This window comes from Poeciliopsis prolifica, unplaced genomic scaffold, assembly GCF_027474105.1.
Source record: "Poeciliopsis prolifica strain line A6 unplaced genomic scaffold, Auburn_PproV2 SCAFFOLD052, whole genome shotgun sequence".
Classification (NCBI taxonomy): Eukaryota; Metazoa; Chordata; class Actinopteri; order Cyprinodontiformes; family Poeciliidae; genus Poeciliopsis; species Poeciliopsis prolifica.
The window spans coordinates 375,178-386,182 of record NW_026562427.1 but is presented as its reverse complement, the minus strand read 5'-3'; the positions used below and the strand labels follow the sequence as shown (position 1 = coordinate 386,182).

General features: G+C 36.2%; 1 protein-coding gene across 1 annotated transcript; it reads left to right on the top strand.

Moving 5' to 3' along the window:
* The first annotated feature begins 1,655 nt into the window (after nucleotides 1-1,655).
* On the top strand, nucleotides 1,656-8,222 carry sla1a (Src like adaptor 1a). Its single transcript, XM_055058959.1, has 8 exons — nucleotides 1,656-1,771; nucleotides 2,213-2,309; nucleotides 3,104-3,203; nucleotides 3,346-3,432; nucleotides 3,618-3,721; nucleotides 5,157-5,288; nucleotides 5,663-5,792; nucleotides 6,278-8,222. The coding sequence occupies exons 2-8, from the start codon at nucleotides 2,237-2,239 to the stop codon at nucleotides 6,477-6,479; spliced, it is 828 nt and encodes a 275-aa protein (XP_054914934.1). The 5' UTR covers nucleotides 1,656-1,771; nucleotides 2,213-2,236; the 3' UTR covers nucleotides 6,480-8,222.
* Nucleotides 8,223-11,005: the final 2,783 nt, after the last annotated feature.

The following is an 11,005-nucleotide window of genomic DNA, read 5'->3' as shown; positions in this document are numbered from 1 at the left end:
AAAATTGATATTTCAAAGTATCCTTTTGGACTAAAGTTTTCATGTCTGAATGTATGATACTGTGCAAGTAATAAAGTACATCTTATATGACTTATTTTTTTTTTTAAATTAGCCACAGGAAACTTAGTATATGCCACAGAAGCTACATGTTGACTGTGAATTTATTTTAAACTGAACAAAGTGACAACTTCCTTCCTGGCAGAGTCAGTCTTGGCATTTGAAATTGGCCACCAGCAGCCAAACCACAGCGACAGTTTCTGCTGCAGAACATGTTCGCCTGTTTAGTTTATAAATAATGTGATGCAGGGCTTTATCAAATATGTCTTGGATATATTTTTGTTCCCAGAGTTGATTCTCTTTCTACCTTTTTCCCAGACACACACACACACACACATACACAGGACTGCATCAACTCACCAGGATGCCAACCAAAGGAATTGCTAAGTCAGTGTTTTGGGCAACAAAACCACCACAAAATAATAAGTCTATCTTCTTTCGAACAATTAGTAATTTTTCATTTTTCTACGCGAATGTGTCGGCACTGCATTTTATAGAACACGAGTTAAGGTCGAGAAATATGTTTGTCATCCAAAAATGAGAAGGTTTTATGATGGTGTATTATTTCCTTCACCAAAGACAGGGAAGCTGTTCATACTTGATGTTACAAACAGACACATCGTGGGGAAAAAAAAAAAAACTTTTAGAGGCTGTTAAACTATTGAAACTTCTTTTTTTCTCCATTTAAGCACTGATAAAAAAAAAATAAGCCTGAATGAAATACAGTGAGGTTTGTGGTATTACATGAAGAGATTTTAAGACATGAATACTTCTGCAAGATATCCTAAGTTTTTATTTTCAAACACTTGAAACATTATAAGGAGGTTACTTATTTTATTTTGACAGTCATTACAAGTCCATTACTAGAGCTGTTTGATTTTTTTTTTTTTTTAGTTTCACAACAAAATTCAGTAGCCTGGCTGATTTCTAGAAAGGACTAACAAAACTCTACTGCATGAAGAGTTTAAGAGAGCTTATGAAGATTAGTTATTTCGTTTTACATTAACTAACCACCTTTGTTCAATATGCTTGGTAGCGTAAACAAAAAAGTCCATTCAAATAAATGCATTTCAGCATCACGACAGTGATGCTGAAAAAAAATAATGGCGCAATAAATAATGCTGCTCAACAGTTGATGGAGAAAAGTAGCAATCCTCTTCACAACATCACGATTGAAGTGAAGTGTCTTCACAGTGAAGACACTTTAGACTGAAGATCTCTGCCACTCAAGTGCCAGAGATCATTTCTGTTCAATGCTGTAACAATGACCCAATTACACTTACTCTTTATACTTTACCTATAAAAATGTATACAACGTGATACATTTTGATTCAGTTCAACAAATTAGTCTTTTCTTCTTAATTTGTGATTAGCTAAAACTTCAAATCTAGAACATGTTAAACCCACTTCAAGTGGTTTTTCACTTAGGCTGAACAGGGCGACTGCTGTGAACTCAACTCTTAAGTTTTTTTTTTTTTTTGGTGCGTCTTTACAAAACACATTTGCCTTCTCTCTTCCTCATTTCACTACAGGAAGTAAGTTTGCAGTATGATGCTGGGCTGTCACCGCACTCTACATGTCATTCTGGTAAAGTCTTGCTAACATGAAACAGCTCTAGGTCTAGATTCTGCGGCGGCTGCCACCGTGGCCCTGTTTGGACGATGACTTTTATCATCTCATTTGAAACTCCTGCAATGAACTACTAATTCTATGGGTAGGTTGAATACTTATTGTTTCTGCTACTTAGTTTATGTAGCGACTGTTACTTCTTCATACCAGAAAAAGGAACACTGTGTAAAGTAGCTTTGGATCAAATATACAAGATCTGATTTACATGTGCAGTTAGATTTTCAGTTCTTCTTCAGGGGCGCTACACAAAACATATAAAATTAGCAGCTTAAAAGGTTTTATTTACGTAAAATGATACGCCAATCTGCCTCTATCAGTTGTCTACACCAAACTGGAAGTTGCAATGGAAAATTCTGGCCGATAACATCTAACCTCAGCTTCCCCATTCTGAACTGAGATAGTTGAGAGATGAGATAGCTCACTGGTCAGCTCGCAGTGAGATGCAGAACTTGAAGTTCATGAGACTAGGGAGACTTTAAAGAGCGGTATATGAAGACATTTTTGCATGTCTGTCTGTTGACTTCAGGCTGGAGTTTGGTCCCCCTGGAGGATGGGGAATATGATGCGAGGCGCTAGTGACAGTCACAAGGTCAATCCTGACAACCCTGACAGTGCTCAGAAGGGTAAGGTCACCTCTAAAAACTTCACAACTTGGAAGGGTATTTGCAAAATTACTTTATTTGAAAAAAAAAGTGAAATCTTTACCTGCTGCTATCAGTTATATCGTTTTTGCAATTAAAAATGAAAATGAAACAATGCGAAATGCTGGTCTGCACATGTATGGACAACTGAAGCTTCTGTTCAGTGACCAAGAGTGTGAAAAAAGAAACACAAATAGTTTGAAATTTGTTTCAAAATACTGTAGTCAATTGTAAATTTGATATTTTTATGGTTAAAAAAATATTGAAGGATAAGTCACAAAGAGAAATAACTTTTACACCTTGCACTGATAAAACAAAGGCTTCTTCCTATGACATCACTGCTCCATTAGGGTCTGTGTGAGTTCAACGTTAAATTCACAGAATCAGCCGTCCGTCTGGGAAAATTTAGAGAAACAAAAAATCTTCCTTCTTAATTCACTTTGTTGGTGATTTTTCATTTTAATCACATTAAACATTAAAAGAAAACGCAGATTTTAAACTAATTAAAAAGCAACAACTTGCATTTCAATTTTAAATGTAATTTTTATAAAGGAAATTGAAATGATCTATTTCTTTTTGTTGTTGTTTTTATTATTTATCAAAACATCCACAGCTATCTCTGAAAATATAGATCATTATTTTATGAGTTAATTATCCTCTGAAAAGAACAATAATCAATATTCAAATGAAAGTGAGCAAAAATCCTGCTTTTTAGACATGAGGCCTGCGCAAAGTCAGTATTTATAATGTTCGCAAATATCCGGCTTTGTTGTCAGGTTCTGATGACGACATAGTAGTTGTGATCAACGATTACCCCTCTTTGGAAATCAGTGAGCCCATTTACAAAATGGGGGAGAAGCTCAGAGTCATTGCACAGTAAGTTTTTTGTTTTGTTCAGTTTAAATTCTCAACACTTCTCAAATGCTCCTGGTAAAATAGAGTCAATTTATTGCACAAGAAGTCATTATGGAGAAGCGTTTAGAAAGGTCAGCCATTAATTCCTCTTTTTCTTCTTCAGAGAAGCTTATTGGTGGAGAGTTCGCTCTATTGATACAGGGAAGGAGAACTACATACCCAACAACTATGTGGTGAGAGTTTACCATGGGTGAGTAGAACTTCATGTTCTTTCTAAAGCTGACTCTCACAGCGCATGTCTAAAAATAAATAAATAAATAAATAACAAAAGCTCTTTGTCTTTCTTTTCGCGACATGTCCATATAAGTCCGCTTCTCTGTAATGTCAGTTCTGGAAACAGTTTCGTGTTGCTGATCGTGTTTACTGTGTTGTCAGGTGGCTATTTGAGGGGGTGGGAAGGGAGAAAGCCGAAGAGCTGCTTCTTCTACCTGGAAACAGAGTGGGATCGTTTCTGGTGCGAGAAAGCACCAGCGAGAGAGGTAGGAACACATGCAGCACTGGTATGTGATGCAGTCAGCATGGCTTACCACCCAGGGTGGCATGACCAGAGACCCTATTGCGTATTTGCACGTTAATTCAACAGGGAGGCAGCTCCCCACGGCAGCAGGACTCAAGTGGGGTTTTGTTCTAAACGTAGCATTCGTGCAACCGATCCCACATCACTGTTCTCCTCACCAAGATCACCAAAATGCAGCTATTTTTAGAACAAAGCTGTTACTGGCCTAACCTAACCCATAGCAGGTCCACATGCATGCTCGTCATGTCTTTTTGTTTTTGTGTAGTTCAGTTGCTGTTTACTGTACCATATTCAGTCCCGGTACAGTTAGTTGAATATTTCTTTCAATATTTTCTTATCTCCATTCATTGACAAGCATCAGGAACATCATTTCTCTCAGTACTGAAACACTAAAGAAGGAACAAACTAATAAATGATCCCAAAAAACCTGGGATAGACTTTTTTTCTTCAAATAACGATGAAACTGTTTTGTAAGTAGTTCCTTCGCTAAACTTGCTGCAAAGACAAATGCGAGCCTCTGACTTGCTATTTCTGCATTTACTTGAGCCAACATTCTCAGTGTGACTGAAAGTAAAAATCTAAATATTAGCGATAGTAGAGACGGCTGTACGGTGAAACCTTTTCCATTAAAACTAGAGATTACAGTGTGCAGGCTACATCTCTTCTGCATGCACCTATGGAGTTTTTTAAAAATAATTAATCCAGAAAACGTGGCATAAACATGTGGAAACCTACAGAACCAAAGTGGACAACGATAATTTACGTGAACCATGGAGGTATGAAGCAGGTTATCCACCAATTATTCGGAGAACAGAACAAGTTAAATGTTTCATTCTAAGTAACTGCCTGTATAAAAGTAAAGATATGTATTAAAATGTATAATTTTATGATTTTTACACTGCCTTTTTTCTCTGTCTTGCTGACCACAAGCACTGTAATTGTTCCGTTTGCAGTATGTTTCACACAGGAAGAACAATGTTGGTACATCGCCCTCCACATCCGTTTAGCAAATGGTCACTAGATTTTAAGCAAAATTCATCCGATTTTGTTTTAGAGATTGGAACTATTTTATGATGATAGAAATGTACTTCGGTTTTGGACTAACCATTAGGCTCAGCCTCCTGGACAAACAAATTTTATTTTCATTAAGACACTCATAGATTTAATAACAGCCAATAGGACATTAATAGCTCAAAACGTTTTACTGTAGAATCCCTTTAAAAAGTCCTAAACTATCACTTTAAGAAGCTGCTTTATATTTTTTTGTCTTTGTTGTGAGCAGTTGAACAGACAATCAACTTGTCAAGCAACATCAACATCGCACACAATGTAATTTCTTGATGCTTTGCCTCACTTTTCTTTTCCGCATGTGTGGTTGTCTACTGTGATTTCCTCAGGTCTGTATTCACTCTCAGTGAAGCACAGGGCAGTGAAGCACTATCGAATCTTCAGACTGGACAACAGCTGGTACTACATCTCACCGAAGCTCACCTTCCAATGTCTTGAAGATATGATCAGTCATTATTCTGGTAAGTGGACGCACTGAAGACTCAAGCACCGACATGTTTACTTTGAGTTGCTGAAAATAATATTCATATCCTCAAAATAGACAATTCTTATCGATCTTGACATTATAAATATATTTCCGGCACTCAGAGAACTTTTGGAACAAACAGGAAATTAAGTAAGCTATGCATGACTGATAATCACTTGTCTTGCACAAACCAAACTGTCAAATAAAGTGGCAATAGTTGAAGGCGCGTGATTGAAGCCCAGTCTTTCACAGGTTGGTTTGAGTGGTATTTGCTTGAGCAATCGAGTGTGTGAAGACAGAATGCAAATAATGCAACCTAAAATTGGTTTTATTTTGTTTATTTTACTTCCCCTCTGTCTTCCCCTACAGACTCTGCAGATGGGCTGTGCTGCACGCTCACCACTCCTTGTCTGTCGGGGAAAGCTGAGGCACCAGAAACAAATCCTGGACCGCCACCTGTCGTCATGCGACACAACTTTGACTGGAGGAAAGTAGACAGGTACAGAAGAGACGTCAAAGTCACATTGATCTAGTTTGTTTATGTGAGGATGATCAAAAATGTTTGAAGTGGGAATAAGCTGTGGCGCATAAGGAAAATAGAGAAAGGGGCACAAAACAAAATAGAGAGCTAAAGTTATGCAACACATTTTCAACATACCACAAGTTTGTGATAAAAAGATGTCAGTAAAGTGAAAGATTTACAGATGCAAATTAAGCAACATTGTGCAAAATTGACCTTAGACTAGTTAAAAAAAAAAACCTGCATTTTGTTGTGAGGACAAAATGCAAATATACGGTACTTCAGAAATGCAACCTCATAAAATATTACTTTATGCTAAAAGGTTAGTGACTAACATAAAGAAAACTGTGGTTATATAACTAGTACAATAAAAAAAAGGCAGTAGATTGTCAAAAAATATGTCAACACAAATTTACTGTAGACAATAAATTTTGTTGGGGTGGGTCTGTCACTGGGTTTAACAGGAAACAGTTGGTCAGCACAGACGGCAACAGCGACAACATGGTGAGCTACGGTGTGAGGAACAGCATCGCTGCTTATTTGTCCTTTTCTGGCCAAGAACACCCTCAGCAGCAGCGAGGTGATCAAAGGAAGAAGAAATCTAGATCTGTGTATATGATTCCAGAAAGTAGTAATGCAAACACTGAGTACGAGGACGACTTCTAGAGACGGCAGCAGCTCGGTTCGAATGAATTTACAAAAAAACGTTTGAGCAGAGACTCTCAGATATCTACTACAGCTCTCAGATGTCGGCTGAGGAATCCTCTGGCTCTGCTATGGTCAGAGGACCTGAAAGTGAGTTGAAGTAACAGCACTTTGAAATCTTTTAACAGTAAGTTACACTTGTACTCATGCTTCAAAGACAAACGAAATATGATTCTACGTGAATGTGTGAATGAGTGAATGAGTCAGACGTGGCTTCAACAATAACAACAAGCATTATTCAAATACAAAGTAGTCCATAGAAATTATTGGGATGAAGTATCTAGAATACTAGTACTGGTTCAAACTATTTCCCTTTATCAGTTGAAGATAAATATTTAAATGTATACAAATAAATGTTTGCTACTTTTGTTCATTTTTACCTCATGAAGTTGACAAGATTTTTGTTCACAAAAGCTCAAAAGCTCATCTATTTATGTTTTCTCAGATTGCAACGTAATATTATTTTTTTTAGTGTAGAAAACATGACATGCTATAAGTGTTGCAATGCAAGGACCTCTTTAGAGTATCATGATATGTGTTGAAAAAAAATCACGAATTGCATTTGCTTAGAAAAAAGAAAGCGACTATAACAAATATTGCTGCAAAAATGATCTCATACGTGGAGGATTACAGATTTTGTTAAAATATAGAATAAACATCTTATATTTGGTGGCAGAGCTCGCGGAAATGCCGTTGTTACACTTATAGTTGTTCCACTTATAGTCGTTACACTTATGGTTGTTCCACTTATAGTTGTTACATTTTTTTGTCCTGCTGTAAACTGTTAAAAAGAGTACAATATATTTAATATATTTAATGGGAGTGCAAAATATCCATATTTCAAGCACATGACAACATTTTGTGTGCCCAATATTTTTAATGTTTGTAGTGGACACACATAACAAAACTCATCTTTAGGCACATTGACATGCATGGCGAGATAAGAACCAGCAGCTTAGGAATATTTCTGGTGTGTGTGTGTGTGGGGGGGTGTGTGCGTGTTTTTGTTTTGTTTTTTGTTAAGACAATGAAAACAATTAAAGATGTTTTTCTGAATCCATACAATTTAGCTAGATTTAGTTAAACTACTGAAATTTCTCCCCAAATGTCATTTTTTTGTCTTTTTGCTTATTATTTGCTTGCTCCACCCAATTGAAAACATTCTGTTTATGATCACACCTGCTTTTTATTTTCTTCTGATATGAGTAGACTGAGCTTTGGACTAAAACAATTAACATGATGGACATAACAAGAGCTCTTGTTATGTGCATTTTCAAAGTCAACTGAAGGTGTTAAAATTGCCTTGAAGTCAAGAGAAAGTGTAAAACTGCTGTTCGCTTAAACTACAAAAATAAGCCACACATTTTCCCACTAATTTCCAAAAAGTTTGCCTTATAACATTGGTATATGTATGTATAGCTTAGTTATCTTTTCGACTTGAACTGCTACCTTTGTATAGTCATTTCTATATTTACTCTCAATACAGTTAATGTGAAAGTGTGCACTGCTTCTGTCAAATACTTTTTTAGCTTTTTTAACTATCTCCCTGAAATATATTTATGTCTGTTTTAAGTGTAGTTGAAATGACACAAGTTATCAAATGTGGAAATTACATTGTTTAGCTTGTGAGGTCAAAAAACAAAAACAATAGAAAAAAAACACCATTTGTTACGCGTGTGAAGATTAAAAAGTGCCTTGAAAGTACTCGGTGGCTTTTACTTTTCAAAAACTTTCCATTGAAATATTGTCTTTCTAACTTTTTCTGACATGCAGATGGACTCTGCATGTCAGTGAGCAATCATCCTCTATGACAGTGGAAATAGTTGGTATGGAAAATGAATACATTTCATAATCAAACTTGGTGCTAAAACAAGTTCCTCTTATGCATATTGCACTTACGGGACATTACATATTAATAATCACTGGCTCTAAAAGGTTTCCACGTATGAGGCAAATCTTGATGTTAAAATGCATCATTCTCAGCACTTCAAATATTTTGTCATTTTTCTGTCTGAGGTTATCTATGGCTATTTATGGCTCCTTGGTGTCAGACAAAGTTTAAAGGCATCAACTCAGGCCTCGCAGTGCATGGCGAAGTAGAACTGAGTCACATGTTGGTTGCAGAGGAAAAGGTCAAGCTAATTACACGGTAGGCATGTTGAAACACCGGTGATTTCAAAATCAACTGTTACAAAATGAACAAAAAAAAAAACTGAATTTTGCAACATAATGAATCCCTTTTAAGGTTCCACGTACATACATTCCCATGAGCAACGTTAAGAATGACGTAAAGAGCATTGAAATAAATATACTACAGAGCAGCAACTACTTAAAGTGACCAAAGGGTGATACATTTAATTGCACTACAGCAATTTAAATGTCAAAATGTTTTTCTGAGGACACTGGCACCAATAAAACCTTAATATTTTCCTCACTGCAAAAGGTCCTTGGCTCTATAATGTTAATGTCGTTGAAAGTGAAGACAAAATACTAGTATTCTGACAGTAATTTGACTCAGACACCACAGAAGAGTTTGATCTTTAAAAAAAAAGTCCTGCAAGTATTTTAAAGTTAAAACCCCACAGAAACAATGCAGTTTCTAACACAATAATCTATAAGCTCACAAGCTGTTCTTCCTCCTGACTGCTACACTCATATTTGGATTTTTCCTTTTCTTGAAGCCAAGATTCCATTTGCCTGATAGTCTTGTGGAAAGAAATGTTTCAAGCAAGAATGCTCTTTCTCATGGAAGATGAGAGACCCAATCTTTTCACCTATTTATTTTCATGAATTTCCTCGCTTTCCTTTGCCGGATATTTAGGTAAAGTAAGAGTGCTCATTCACTGCTACACATATACGGAAGATCTTTTTAACAAGAAAGTTGTCTTCTCTTTAAAATATCTGCCAGTCATGCTTTTCTCCACATCATCTCAAATGCTTAGAGAAGTGTTTCCATTTCAGGGAAGCTTGGGTTCAGAATGATGTGTTTTCTGAACTAACGCCTCAGTTGAAGTCTGGCTTATGTTGTGCTTTAAAAACGACTTCTGAAAGCCAGAATTAAATCCGTTTAGGTTTGATTATTACAAGAATTATAGATTTCTAGCTCTACAATAGAGTTGCGTTATCACTTGGATGTGATGTTGATGCCAATGCCAATACAGTAAACGTAAGTCCACATGGGAAATGTATAGCGTGTAAAGTCAGTGTAAAGCTGTGATCATTTAGCTTTGCATTGTTACAATGGAATACTGACTTTGAATGCATTTATCCTTTTTTTTTAGCTAAGTTTTAATTTCTATTTGTAAATTTCTGTAAATTGAGGGTTAAAAATATATGTTCATGTCACATTATTGTCTTCTTGTGTTTCCAGCTATTTTCTGTTGCTTTAGTCACATTCTCGTGGTTTTTACGCTAATGAAGAAGGGAAGGAGGATTCTTTTGGTAAAATATTTGGAAAATATTCCCCATAAAAATTAAAATTCCTTTGGCTCTTCTTAACGTTGAGCCTCAAGCCTACTGATCAAAGGTCTATTCCCGGGTCTTGTCACAGGCAGAAAAGACAGGAGCATGCAAGCTTACATTTCACCCACAATGGGGCAATTTAAAAAAGCTGCTGTTCACCCTCACGTATTTCCTCAAAGTTTGCAGCCCTGCCAATCTTATTAATGGTTTCATTAACTTTACAAGCCGACAAGCGTGTGATCAGTCAAGTCGAGCTCAGCACTTTCTCGCCTGTAAAACAAAAGGATATGAGAGTTGTGTAAGCCTGTTATAAGCACTCGTTAAATGTCTGCAAGTTACTGATTGGAGTAAAGTTGAAACGTGTGTGATTCAGAGTGTTGAACGGAAGAGCCACTGATGCAGACTCAAACATCTGGTGGCCCTAATGCAACATGCAGAGACTGCTGTCCATCTGAGTGTTTCACTGTAGGCAAAAAAAAAAAACTCCTGCAAAGAAACTGGGGTGAAAGTGACATTCAGATGTTGCTTTGCCTATCATTTCATTTTCACAGTTAAGTTTTAGCATTATTCTACTTTGCTTAATTCCCACTTCTCAAAATTATTGGCTAAGATGTCTTTTCACAATTCTGTCCTGAAAAGCAGGAAGTCACTCACTGTTTGCAGAAAGTTGCTGAAATCTTTGACTGTTAAAAAAAAAGAAAAGAAAAAAGATGAAGTATAATGTACCAGTTTCATTTATGTTAAGGGAATTATTTGCTGGTCCCAAATAATGCATTAGGAGGGATTTTGTAAAAAAAGATATTCATTTCTTAACTTTTTCCAGTCAAAAAATAAATGTGCTTAAATATGTTGAAATCAAAGTTGTATTTTTATTTTTTTTAAAAAATATTACAGTGTGATATTATGTTACTTCATCAAAGGTGAATTTATTTGAAGGAATTTATTTGGGACATTCTCACAAAATGTTCCAATAAATGTGCAGGTTGCTGTGGGGAAAAGTAATTTCTGCCTGCTACAATTTCTGA

Excerpts from the sequence above, each read along its gene's own strand:
- sla1a (XM_055058959.1), top strand. The coding sequence starts at position 2,237 with ATGGGGAATATGATGCGAGGCGCTAGTGACAGTCACAAGGTCAATCCT. Across the intron at positions 3,204-3,345 it reads AAGCTCAGAGTCATTGCACA|AGAAGCTTATTGGTGGAGAG; the intron begins GTAAGTTTTTTG and ends TTTCTTCTTCAG. Across the intron at positions 5,289-5,662 it reads TATGATCAGTCATTATTCTG|ACTCTGCAGATGGGCTGTGC; the intron begins GTAAGTGGACGC and ends CTTCCCCTACAG.